The 13,252-nt window shown below is 46.8% G+C and overlaps 2 protein-coding genes across 4 annotated transcripts in view; both read right to left on the bottom strand.

Moving 5' to 3' along the window:
• Window positions 1-452: 452 nt before the first annotated feature.
• On the bottom strand, window positions 453-4,743 carry TTC36 (tetratricopeptide repeat domain 36). Of its 2 annotated transcripts, XM_084611948.1 has the most exons (4): window positions 4,566-4,743; window positions 2,648-2,836; window positions 1,367-1,650; window positions 453-745 (listed from the first exon to the last, which is right to left on the bottom strand). In XM_084611948.1, the coding sequence occupies exons 1-3, from the start codon at window positions 4,678-4,680 to the stop codon at window positions 1,382-1,384; spliced, it is 573 nt and encodes a 190-aa protein (XP_084468074.1). In that variant the 5' UTR covers window positions 4,681-4,743; the 3' UTR covers window positions 453-745; window positions 1,367-1,381. The 2 variants fall into 2 exon arrangements, with proteins under 2 accessions (XP_084468074.1, XP_084468073.1); XM_084611947.1 differs by having other exon boundaries at window positions 453-1,650; window positions 4,566-4,742.
• Window positions 4,744-6,667: 1,924 nt separating this feature from the next.
• Window positions 6,668-13,252, bottom strand: part of KMT2A (lysine methyltransferase 2A) — an 88,323-nt gene continuing 81,738 nt past the window's right edge. For both annotated transcript variants that reach the window (XM_084611914.1, XM_084611913.1), the window contains exons 35-36: window positions 12,953-13,082; window positions 6,668-11,745 (exon numbers count right to left, since the gene is read on the bottom strand). In XM_084611914.1, the coding sequence (XP_084468040.1) occupies window positions 11,470-11,745; window positions 12,953-13,082 (406 nt within the window). In that variant the 3' untranslated portion in view covers window positions 6,668-11,469. The remainder of the gene's footprint in view (window positions 11,746-12,952; window positions 13,083-13,252) is intronic.

Genomic DNA, 13,252 nt, shown 5'->3' with positions numbered 1-13,252 from the left:
ACACAAACCACAGGAGCATAGAGAGGCTCCAGTCAAGATCAAGGGCCCATTGTGCTAAGTATTGAACATGCACATTGAGAGCGTCCCTGCCTCAAAACGCCAACAGTTAAAAAAGACAAGCCCCACCAACAAAGGAACCGAGGCAGAAAGACTTAAGTGACTTGCCCGTGATCCCACAGTGAGACCGGGGCAGAGCAGGAAATTGAATCCTGTTTCCAAAGACCCAGTGCAGTGTGCTGTCGAGTAGGCTACCATTACTGAGCATAGGCAAGTCTAGTTCCAGCCCCCAGCTGAGTGACATGTGAACAAGGACCTGGGGACCTGAAGAACCCAATGGCTACATTTGCTAGGGACATAGGAAGGGGCTGGGTTTTTTCAGAGCACTCTTTTATTACTACTTACATCTAAAAGTGAAAAGAACATTAATTACACCCAGACAACTGGAACCCAGCACCAGTCAAACTAGAGAGTTTATTTGTGATAGGGAAGACCAATGCCCAAGCTGAAGCAGGGTCAGCTCTTCTCTGGAGCAGGCAAGTGTGAGAAACAGCCGCAGGGGAGGCTTGTCCAGAACATGGCGCGATTCCAATTCAGCCGATCCACTCATGAGGTTCGAAAGCTTTACGAGAAACGACAAATGCTTCTGGGGAGGAAGTGGCTTGTGTTGGTTTGTACAAAGTAGCCCACTCCTGGCAAGTTCCTGCCAAGTGGCTCACCTGCCTGGGGGCCTCATCTGGGAACCTGCCTGTGACAAAGACACTGCAGATCATGCCTTGTGCCAGGCCAGGGGAGGTGGCCAGGATTGAGATGCCTCAGGCTCTGCAAAAGACAAACTTCCCCACAAACATCCGGCCGTTGCTCAGGATGCACCAATCTAAACCAGTGGTTCTTAACCAGGGGGCTGCAAGCAGGCTTTAGGGGGTCGACCAAGCATGGCTGGCATTAGAATTTCTAGGGCCCAGGGCAAAAAAACAAAGCCCTGCCACACAGGACTGCAGCCCAGGGTCCCGAGCCCCACCACCTGGGGCTGAAGCCGAAGCCTGAGCAACTTAGCTTTGCAGGGCCCCCTGTGGTACAGGGCCCCAGGCAATTGCCCTGTTTGCTACCTACGAACACCGGCCCTGGCTTTTATATGCAGAAAAAGTTGTTGAGGCATAGCTGGACCGTGGAGTTTTTATAGCATGTTGGGGGCGGGGGGGGAGGCTCAGAAAGAAAATGGTTGAGACCCCTGATCTCAGCTGCCCTTGCCTCAGTGGAGAGTTCAGGATTCTATGTGGGGCACGTGGAAGGCATCCTGTCTGCCGGGCCCAGCAGAATGATTCAGCGGCAACCCTCTCCCCTGGAACAATCTCAGCTGACCCCTTGCCTGGACAGATGGGCTCTAGTTGCTTCCCTGGATGTCTGGGTTCTGCAGCTTCCTCATCATCTCCAACAGCATCTGGTTGCAGAGCGCTGAATAGGGGTTCATCAGGACCAGCTGGTGCTGAGCGAAGGCGCTACCCAGTCTGGCTCCCTGCTCAAAATCCTGCCTGGCATTATCCTCATGGCCCTGCAGCACATTGATGAGACCTCGCTGCACGAAGCACTGGCATGCCACACGGCCTGTGCCCCTGCTGAGGCGCAGGGCTGTGTCCAGGTCCTGCAGCGCACCTGTTTGGAGACAGAAAGGAAGAAGGGTGAACTCTGCCTGGCCTTGGTCAGTATAATGTGCTGGGACTCAGCTGTAGGCTCCTAGGGGTTCAGATCCATGATTAGCATGCACAGCACTGGGTACTTTCTATTGCCTTCTGTTGGAAGAGCTAAGTATTATCCCTCTTGTACAGACGGGGCACATCTCAGAGGATGGCTTTGGTCACTGCCATGTGCCCCGTCTGTACAAGAGGGATAATACTTAGCTCTTCCAACAGAAGGCAATAGAAAGTACCCAGTGCTGTGCATGCTAATCATGGATCTGAACCCCTAGGAGCCTACAGCTGAGATGCTGTAACAACATTTTCAAAATAAAAACATAGGGTCCTTTTGTGAGGACTTGTTTTAGGGTTATTAAATGTTCATTCAATAGACAAAAGTGCCTATTTTCTATGCTGTGCACCAGCTTCTGACCCATCCACAACATGGGCAGGTTCTCAGAGGGGAGAGTTTTTCCATAGTAACTTGTTCTGAATTTATCTATTGCGGAACACGGACCAAGAATCATGAACGTCGACTGTGAGCCCCAGCACCTCTCCAGTAGTGTCTCCACTCCTCCTATTCCACCCCAAACCCCGTTTATCACCCTGAAAGCGTGTTCCTGGTAAATACAGAGCAAATTCTACACAGTGTTGCTACACATTGGAACAAACAATAGGACTGAAAAAACAGGGACATTTCAGGACCCACAAAGGAAAGTCCTGGGTCACAGGGACATCACATGGAAAATTGGGTCACAAGTCAGGATTGAACCTAGGAGTTCCTGGCTCCCAGTGCTGAGCTTAGAACCTGCTTCTCTATTGTGTGCAATTCACGTACCTTGTGCTGTGACTGCACTGCTGCCCATCAGCCCCACGCCTGGCCCCGTCACTCCTAGAACCAGACCACCTGTTTGCAGCCTTCCCCAATGGCAACTGCTAACCCAGGGGTGATGGGCATGACCCCCCTCCTCATTTACCTGCCACATCCCCTTTGAGACGAAGGGCCTGGGCACGGTTGTTGTAGCACGAGGCTCGCTCCGGAAGGAGCCAAATGGCCTGGCTGAAGCTCTCAAGGGCCATGTTCACATTTCCCGATTCAGCTGCCAAAACTCCCTGTAGCTCCAGGTCTTTGACTTGCTCCAGCAGCTCCGAGGTGAAAGCTCCATCTGTGACATGCATAAAAGAAAAACTTAATTTATGCAGCGCTCTGGGCAGACACCCAGCTTGGGGGGGGGTGATCCCCTGTGCCAGACCAGGGCACAGTGAGGGGAGAGTCTCAAAACCACCAGGCATGGGACAGGAGCCCACCGGACCAAGGGTTAATATGGGGGCTCGGAACTAGTCTTGGGCTCTGCTTTCCTGATCCACCAAGGGTTGAGAGCAGTGCCCAGGCGTGTCATGGGTTGCTGTGACAGCAGATCCCTATTGGTCACCTTTACTCAGGCAGGTATGCAGACTGGGCAGCAGGCTGCATTTAAATCCAACTTGCAGTTTAATTCCCACACATTCAGATTCACATAAACCTGCTGCCCCAAAGAGAGACCAGGAACCTCACTGCAAAGTGCCTGGGTCCTGGCCCCAATGCCATAGTGTCCAAGCTGCTCCCCAGTGAATTAGAAGAGGAACTCTCCAGTCTCCTGTGTGATTCCTTTCCAAAGGGCTGCCTGGCCCAGGGGTGGGTCCAGTGGGATGCAGTCAGCACCCTGATCCAGGCCAGACTCCTTGGTTATTTGTAACAATTTTGCGAGTTTGGGGGAAAGCGACGTTGCCCTGAGATGCCTCTCAAACCGACTGCATTGGTGCTCATGGCAGGACAGTCTGACAGGCCAAAAGATGCTTCAGTAGCTGGCCGAATGTAGAAGGCAGGCTGAGCTGATCAGGCAGGTATTTGCTACCACACTTCCACCTTCTGTAATTATGGCCCTGCTCTGTGGGCCCTCCCCCAATTCCCAGCGGCACCACTATCTGGTAAGGAGTAACAGATGCAGGGACCTGCCGTTCTCTTCTCATCTAAGGCCTTGTCTACACTACGAAATTAGGTCAAATTTATATACGTCGGTTTTGGAGAAAGCGTTTTTATACAGTTGATTGTGTGTGTCCCCACACAAATGCTCTAAGTGCATGTAGTCGGCGGAGTGTCTACCGAGGCTAGAGTTGCCTTCCGGAGCGTTGCACTGTGGGTGGCTATCCCACAGGTCCCGCAGTCTCCACCGCCCATTTGATTTCTGGGTAGAAATCCTAGTGCCTGATGGGGCTAAAACATTGTCGTGGGTGCTTCTGGGTACATATCATCAGGCCCCCGTTCCCTCCCTCCCTCCGTGAAAGCAAGGGCAGACAATCGTTTTGCGCCTTTTTTCTTGAGTTACCCATGCAGACGCCATACCACGGCAAGCATGGAGCCCGCTCAGCTAAGTGACAGACAGCAAGCAGGCAGCTCTCTTGCATCACTTTCTCTGCATTGTAGAGATTTTCCCCTCCAGGGCTGAGAAGAGCTTTCAGGTGCTAACTAGTGAGGGCCCCAGTCCCATCAGGGTCCAGTTAGTCCAACTGGCATATCTTTCTAGAGATCAGCATGCTTTCCTTCCAGCTCTTAGTGAGCTCTGCCCTAGCTTCCAAGCCCCCATCAGTCACTGCCAGGGGAACACTGGATCATTCCACAACATCCATGCGACTAGTTCTTCCCTGGTGTAACTCCACTGACTTCTCTCGGATTACAGCAGTGCCATTGTTCACAATGAAGACAGTTCTTCCCATCATCAGCCAGTGCCAGCACACACCTCCTCAGTGGCAAAGTCCACCACCGGGAAGGGGAAATCACAGCCGCTGCACAGACATTTAGTTACCAGCAAGAATCTAAGCCCCCAGAGGTACAACTGCTGCTGAATCAAACCTCACCTTCCCCTTGGATTGCCTCTGCCTCCTCTCCCGCATCTGAGGCGGGGATGTCCCCAAAAGGAGCACTGGGGTTAAAGATGGTTTGAAGAACCGCCCTGTCCTGGGCTGTAGCCATGTTTGACAGCACACAGAGAGAGGCAGGAAAAGGCACCTCTAGCAAGCCAGGAATGGTGTCTGGAGACACAAGTGGGGGGCTGGCCTAAAAGCAGCCAATAGGAGTGGGGGAGGAGATGGGGGCACCGAACTGCAGAGCAGCAGGGGAGGTTAATGTTCACATGGCCTTTTAGCATTCTGTCCCTGGCCAGAGGCAGATAAAGCCTCCAGAGGGCCTGCTGGCTGTTAATTGCAGGCAAGGACAGCAGTAGAATTGCAGGGTCCAGACATTCAAAATGTCAAATGTGAGCGGAACTCACTAAAACCATTGCGGGTGTTGAGGTAAGTAACAGGATGTGTGTGGGAGAGGGTAGGGAAAGGGATTCTAGCCCCACCCAAAGCACTACCAGTTTCTATTGCACAGACATGGAAATAAACTGGATGCACATCAGGCCATTGCTAAATCTTGACATTTTTCTTACACGTCTCCTCTGGCATCAGCCTTTCCCCCCTGTATACCCAGCCAGAATTGTTGTCCAAGCCCGGATCCCTGAATGTCTTGGCTACAGAATCCTCTCCTTGTCTGGCCTGGACTCCTGCACCCTTTCTCCCCTTGTGTCTTCATCATGCTTCTGCCAAGATCTTATTCTCGGAGTTCTGACGTCAGGCCCTGAGTCCCTCTGCCAGCTTCTCCTTCACCTGTGTATCAAATAAAAGCTACTTGTCTTTACCTTCAAGGCAGTTCATAATGTTGCCCCACTCCACTTGGTGACCTACTTACCTATGGTGATGTCAACCTGTGTTCGCTCTGCCAGTGTTCCCAGTCTTCACTGCCCACAAGGCAGTTTCTCTCTGACACCTCTGTGCTGCCTTCATGCCTGAGGAAAACCCCTGATAAAATCCCCACTGCCATTGCCTTGTCCGTCTCAGGATGCCCCCTCTGGATGGTTCTCCAGGCACCACAGCAGAGGTCATTGCTGGGCAGGTGACAAGTGGGGCCTGTTGTTCTTCCCCTTCTTTCCTTTGCCCTCAACTGAAACCAGCCATCCACCATCCATGAAACTAACCCAGGAGGGCCAATTCCTCCCCAGAGTCGTTGGATTGTTTGTTGTATCCATATTCCCCCAGTGTATCTGTGGCTGTTGGCTGGCTGGCTGTTTGTACAGTGCCCTGCAATGCGGCCCCAACTGAGGCCTAAGGGCTCTACCAGCATATAGACCACTTGGATAGCAAACTCTTCTTCCAGTGGGTTGAGTTTCATAACGCTTTGAACGAATTCTGTATCACAGGCCAAGATGCTAGGGAGATGCTGAATATATGTGAATGTTTGTTTCCCTAAGAGCTTAGAACATGGATGCCCAATGCCACAGAAAATCCCACACACAAGTCACAAGGTACACACACACACAGGGTCTGCTTAACACCTGGGTGACTTTTACAAATGGTGTTTCACTTGTTCTGTGACGATGCGGGATCAAGGACTTGGGAGGGACGAGGCCTTCTTCCTTACCCTTCCATAGGTCACTTTTCTTTCATGACATCACTGCATGCCCTTATGTTTCAAGGTTACCTGTCAAGAACCATCCCCGTTTGAGACAGGGACTCGTCTCTTTTGCAGCGCACCAGTCCCATCTCTGGCACAACAACACAATAGTAATAACGGAGCCACGTGATAGCGATGTGCCTTTTCTGAAGACAGGGGACTCGCATGATGAGGCTGAGCGACCGTGGCACTGGAACACCTCCTCTCCAGCTTTTTAAAAAATAAAGTAAATCAAGAGTCACCCTCTGCAGCAATAAACTTGACATGTTTATTAATTAAACTATCACTTAAATAAAAAAAAGTGCATAGAAAATAAACATGTTTAAAAACTCCTTTTTGTTTTTTACAACTATATACACTTTTATTTTTACATTCAGTCTTTCGCAGAGCTTTCAGCATTGTTTTTAACTATTAAAGTATTTCCTTCATCCCTGTGACAGGGAGTTAACACTGATGTACTTTAGACATTTCCTTTTTTCTTTTTTTTTTTCTTTTTTTTTTTTTAAACCAGAAGCTTGGAAGAACACAAGAAAAAAAGAAATAAAAAGATCCGTTACACATGATAAGTTGTCGAGAAATGTATTATTTCTAGAACATGACCTTGCCATTGTAGAGCTTTTTTTTTTTTGAACAATTATTCACCTACCTGTATTTACTAAAGAGACTGTTAAGTTTAATAAAAGAAACACCACAAGTATAGTTCTTGGTTGATAGACAAAGCTACAGTACCTTGTTAAAAAGATACCAGGAAAGCACAGAACACATTTTTCCCTATATGCAGGTGGTACCCCAACATTCATAACCAAAAAAAAAAAAAAATCCAAAAACAAAACAAAGAAACAAGTTGTACAAGTACTGACTGGTAACATTGAAGGTCAGAAAAATCCTCAAGCAGGGAAACGACGGGCTAAGTATTTCATTTCTGCAGGAAGCTACACTCTTCAGGCTGAGGTGTTCTAGAGCCAAGCAAGCCCCCTTCAGTTTACATTTGTTAACCCAGAAGTACACAGCTTGATTATTTTTCCTGCCTTTGTTAGCAACTGTAACACAATCCTTATCTATAGTGTTAAGAGAATTAAAAGCCATGGACCGATACTGAACTAGGCTTCATTACATGGTGCATCACTATATTAGTTCCTATATATATATCATATTTATAGTTATAAAAAAAACTCGCAAGTGTGTTGAGTATGGACCAGTAGTATGGGTTTGAATGGCATGATTCTGCACAAAGACCATCTTGCTGAAGAACCTGGTATTGCTTGGAAATGAAAGAAAATGAAATAAAAAGATTATACCCAGCCCTTTGCAATGACCCGCTTTTCCTTTAAAAAAATTGGTTTGTACAAATAAAAATAAATGCCTTAAGGTTTGACTTTTAGTATTTTCAGATATCATGATCTATGTCAGTCCTTATAAAATATACATTCATATATGAGGAAGCTGCATTGTGCTCACTGTTAGCCTGGGCAGAACAGGGTTAAAGGGCATATAGGCCTGTGTCTTACACATGAATCATTGAAAACTTAAATACTAGCTGCCAAGGCTTCTCCCCACCTTCCTTTTATTTATTTAAAACTGTAAGTGACTGAAAACCTCTGTGCTGGAGACAGACTGGTGAGAACAATGGAAGTGGGGAGCCAAGGGGACCCCTGGCCCAGCCTGTAGGTCAGCACAATTCAGCTTCTCTGGTTTACAGACAGTTTCACTGGCCACAGTGGCTGCTCGTTAAGGCAGCCACGACAGGTATAGCAGCAAAGCATTCAGTGAGCTGGATCTTCCACCAAATTCTAGCCTGATCCATTTGCGCTCTCAGTCCTCACGGTAGAGGAAATTTCTAGTGCCTGGTTCTCAGAGAGACTCAGGTGATATCTCTCGTCTGTTTTCTCCTTCACTTATTTTTTCCCCCTCTTCTTGTGTTTTTTCCCCTAACTAAGGGGTTTTGTGGGAGCAGTGTGTCCTGATCAGAACTTGCTCTTAGTGTGGATTTCTGGTGAGGACTCAATTTTGCTGATCAAATAGCTGATAGCTACACAGATTTTTGGCAAGAGAAAAGAATGGGATTGTTGTCAGCTGCAGAGGCTGATTCTCTGCCAGATAAAGGGATATCAGCAGGAGGGAGAAGGGGGGGCGGGGGGTAAATGATTGAACTAGACCATTCTGAAGGTAAAATTCACTGGTGTGTCCAGCACTGGAACTGTTCCCCAGCACTGCTGCGAAGAGCTGTGTCTAGGGATGCTGAGCTGAGATTTCCCCAGACATGGTTTCTGGCCTCTCAGTGTGTGTGCATTCCCAAACTGTCAGTGCATCAAATCATTTCAGTAACACAGGCAGCTTTGACTTTGATTTTTCCTTTAAAAAAAAGTTTTACAAAATAATAATCACACAGTGCAATAAAAAAGGAAACAGCAATTCCTGACCCTTCTGCGTGCTGCATTTCATTCTCAGGTCAGAGGAAGAGGTCTTGGGGGTTGAATGACACAGATACATAGTGCTAAGCTGTGAGCGCTAAGGAGTTATTAGTCAATGCTGTCCAATTTCCATAGGCAGCTGCTGATGCTGTTTCATAGCAGCCTTTCAATTTGCTAATTCAGCAAATTGTAGATGGCCTGTCCACAGGGACAGAGGAGAGGAGTGGGTGTGCATTATAATTTTACTGTTCAAAGGAAAAATTCATGTTTCCAAGTGAGAGGCACTCGGGGCTGTGAAGTGCATTTGTGGGTACAAATCCCACACCTGTTCCTAACAATGATGGTGAACAAAGGCAGGGCTGGGGTTCTATTGCTTTGCTCAATTTCCACAGGACCAAGTTTCTCTGGTTGAAGAGTTGAGAATTTTCCAAGAATGAAAACCCACTCTGTCTCTTTATCCAGTGAAGCTGCTTTAGAAACACAACAGTTGAGTGATGGGAAGTTGGCTTTCCCTGCTACCAATCACAGTCCTGGGCTTAAGTTTAAGTGATCTCTCCAGAGATGTAGGGACCACTCACTCTCAGTAAGTATCCTGGCAGAATCAGTGAGTTACTGAGGAGGACACGTCTGCTCTGCAGGATTGAAGTGGAAAGAGCAGGGTGGAAAAATTCATATTTCCTGCCATATTCCTAATTCTGAGCTCTGAACAAACTAATGGAAAAGTGAAGATAGCAATTCTTACCCCCTCTCCTTTACCTTTCTATAAATAGAACAGTGGCACGTGTCAAGGCAGAATCATGCCTCTTTCTGCCCAGCGGTAGGAAAACTGTACCAAAAATGTTAACACAGACGTTCAAATAAAGTTCCACTGAGTCAAACTCCTCCTGAGTTGGGTGATTGTTCCCCATGCCCTCCCCCTTCACAAATTAATATAATTAAGGTCCAGCCAAAGCTTCCAGGAAACAGCTACTTAAGTCAACAAGGCAGAACAAGATTAAAAGTAAAATAAAAATAAAAGTATCCCTCTCTCTGGAGGAAGGATCAGACTATGTCCAGCCAGATATTTCCAATAACCATCCTATGAAAATAAAAAATTATTAAAAACAGATTATCTTAAATTAGGATAATACCACTGTTTAAAAATAGCCTTGTCATAAGTGCTTTTCCCTATGAAGTGCTTCTCATAGAAAAATATACAAAATATATTTACATTTATAAAACCTTAAATACTACACTGTAAACAGAACAGAGTAAAATCCAATCACTTAATTTAACAGGCTTGGGGCTTTCTTTTCTTTTGGATCCAAAGGTGGGGGGGGGGGGGGGGGGAAGAGTTATCCCACATGAACCAGGACTAGTGTCATTCTGTTTTGCTTTTTAAATGAATTTACTCTTTCACTCAGGTGGGTTTAATTGTGGCAGTTGCAAACTGGTTTCCTAAACACATTTTTAAATGCTACAAGGAGTATGCTCAGACTGTTAGTGTTTGGCTTTGCATTTCTACTGAGCTTTTATATCCCCTTTTGGTGCCTATTCCTATGTCTTACAAGGAAGATTGAAGTAACCATAACCTAGAAATGGATCTAGAGAGAGGGATGTGCTTAGAGAAATCACTCATTTGCTTGATTCGTTTATCCTACTACATTATTTAAACCATCTGAGCAGAGCCTCTCCTGCTGAAACCTCTGCAAATCACCCTTGCTAGTTTCTGTTTGGGAGTACTGGCTAGCTAATAGAACTGGTCTCCATTTCTGACAGTTGCGGGTCCTCCTACTCTGCTCATGGATTTCCATTGCTTGGACAGGCTCAGAGGCAGGGAGGCAGATCTCTGTGTGGCTGGAAAACCCTTCAGCTCCCTAGACCAAAGAAGAGTGCCCATTTCTGATGGCAGAAACATAGGAGAAGAGTTGTTCCTACTCTACAGAGGACTTCATTACTGAAACAAGGCCTTTGCTGACAAGGATTTCCACTTTGGGCTGTAAATCCTGAAGAGTGAATCACTTTAATCAGTTGGCAAACCCAATACAGCCCCTTCCTTTACTAGAGACAGCTAGAAATTCTCTTATACAAAAACAGAAATTTCAGAGGAAAATCCTACTGAAACCCTTTTCAGTTCACTTACAGGCTGCTGTAGGTTACCCTAGCCTTATTTACTCTTTCCAGGCCCCAATAAAAGACAGACCAACCAAGAGAAATGCACTGGGTCACCTATGGCTGCTCTAAGAAGTCTGATAAAACCCAGCCTGCTCACAAATAGTGTTTTGGAAATGCATGGTGGAAGGAACCACAGACACTCAATGTCCTTCATGGAGCTGGCTGATGGGATACCATCTCTCTCCAGTGGAAAAGCTCAGTCACATACTGTGCTTCTTTTAATTATGACACAGCAAGCGAAGGAAACTGAAAACCCCACATTGCCATTCCTGGCAAAGCTGGTCATGGAGTCCCGACAAACCAGAAACAACAAAGGAGGACAAAAATCTGAGGCCTCTACCCATATATGAGTTTTGGTCTGTTCTGCCTCATCCATCCACCTTCCCCCTCTCCCACTCACTATCCCACAATGACGGACAAATACTGGAGGGGGGGAAAAAAGGGCAGTGGAAAAAGCATAACAATCATACTGAGGATCTTCTCTGATCGTCTGTGTCTTTCACAAGGATAACTGTGCGCACGTGAGACATGAAGATGTGGACTCTGACGGAGAAGCGCAGCCATCACTTACGTCCCCGAGCCCCAGTCAATCTTCATTTCTGTCTCTGTCTTCCCCTCTCCCTCCCAAATGGCAGGAAAGAAATGCACTGTAACTTTGGTTCGCCCCAGGCCCTTCAGGGCTCACTCACAGCTCATGAAAGTTTTAGTTTAAGAATTTCCTGCACTTCTTGGCGCCGCAGTTACAAGGCAGTTTGTTGCTGGCGTCTTCAATGGGGAATTTGTAGTCATAAGTGAGTTCCTCCCCACGGTAGATTTTGCGCATGGCGAAGATGACGATGTGTTTCTGGCCATCAATGTTGATTACGCGGGAGTAACAGTTGGGCTCACATGAGTGGTTGATGAAGCGGGCTGCATTCCCGTGCATAGTGGCATCTACCACTTCGGAGTCATCAATGCGGAACATGTAGCAGCCAATCCCCTGGGCATGGAGGAAAGAAAGGCATTTAGAGTTCAGGGAAGCCAAGAGTCCCTCTCCCCTGCCTGGAGTTTCAGGAGATTGTTTATTACCATAACTAAACAAGAGAAATCAACATGTAGTCGGTGTGGAACCATGATCTCCTTAGAATCCTGTAGCCACTCTTCAGTTATAAGGTACTTGCTTGAGCCATTTTATCCTCATACCCTTTGAATCCGCAGTGTTGATGCAGGGCTCAAATATTTCCTAAGCACTTGGAGGAAGCAAAGGAAGTGCTCCTAGAGCTCCAGTCAGTGCTGGAAAAACTGGGAAGTCTAGAACCCCAGACCACAGAGTTCAAGTGCAGTTTGCCCGCCTATTAAAGTTTGCACTGTACATATACTTGACTCCCTTTAACCCACCCTTGAACCCAGACAGACATATTTAAGCCCCATGCAATCCTCACAGACCAAGTCTGGCCAGGATCTGGGCCCATTCTCTACAAACTGCTGCTGGAGGTCATAACACTGAATTGCAACTGGAAGTCACTAGTTTTAAAGTCACCACAAACACATCTTGGCTCTGTCAGAAAGCACTTGGAAGGTCACAAATGTGAAACTTCCTTCTTTTTCATAATTATTTTCAGTTCAACATTTTTCTGCAAATGTCTACGTCAACACAAACAGAAAAGAGAGTCTCCAAGAAGAAATTGCTGATATGTATAGGAGAAATTGCCAACAATGGGCATTTTATTCGGGCCTTGTCCAAAGCAAACACATCAGAATGTAAAATTTGCTTGGCCTTTACAATTTATGTGGTCAGATGCATTATCTAGTGGTCTGAGCACAGGAATGGCACCCAGAAACTCTTCTGTACTAACGTTCGCTATGACACCAATCCCCTCTCTGAACTGGGGCTAAGAGCTTAGCTCCTCTGCCTTTGTTTCCCCATCTATACTCCTTACCCCACAGAGGGTTGTGAGGATCAGCTGTTTGTACAGTACACTGAAGATTAGGAGTACTATGTAAGTGCTAATATTTTATAGGATTCCCACACATTAGGGCATATATTTTTCCATAGTTACACAGGGTTTCAGTTCCATAACCCCTGCGAAAGACAATTATCAGTTTCCTCTTGGGAATGCTCCCTTCAGCTCGCCAACCGGAGAAAAGTGCTGTGAATGAGTTTAATTGTGCCTTTTACAAATGTTGATGAAAGCCACAGAACTCACCTTGCTGTCATAGTACTTCTCTCGTTTGTCAGTGAGGATGGAGCGAATGACATTGCCTGAATATTCAATCACCATCTCACCTGCATCAATGTTCCTTTTGCAGAATAGGCCCCGGCCATGGATGGGAGACCTAGTGAAAAGAAACAAGGTAAGAGAATATATCAACCAATGCAACTGGACCATGCTGTTTCAACTGAAGATCAGAAAACCTTAGCACACAGGCTAACTCTTCATCAAAGGGATGAAGGGTTTGACTCTCCTCACTGTGTTTTTACCATATGCAAGTAATCAAAACATTTT

This window comes from Lepidochelys olivacea, assembly GCF_965140295.1.
Source record: "Lepidochelys olivacea isolate rLepOli2 genome assembly, chromosome: 22".
NCBI classification, from domain to species: Eukaryota; Metazoa; Chordata; order Testudines; family Cheloniidae; genus Lepidochelys; species Lepidochelys olivacea.
Note: the sequence above shows the minus strand (reverse complement) of the source record. Positions and strands in the feature narration are given on the sequence as shown.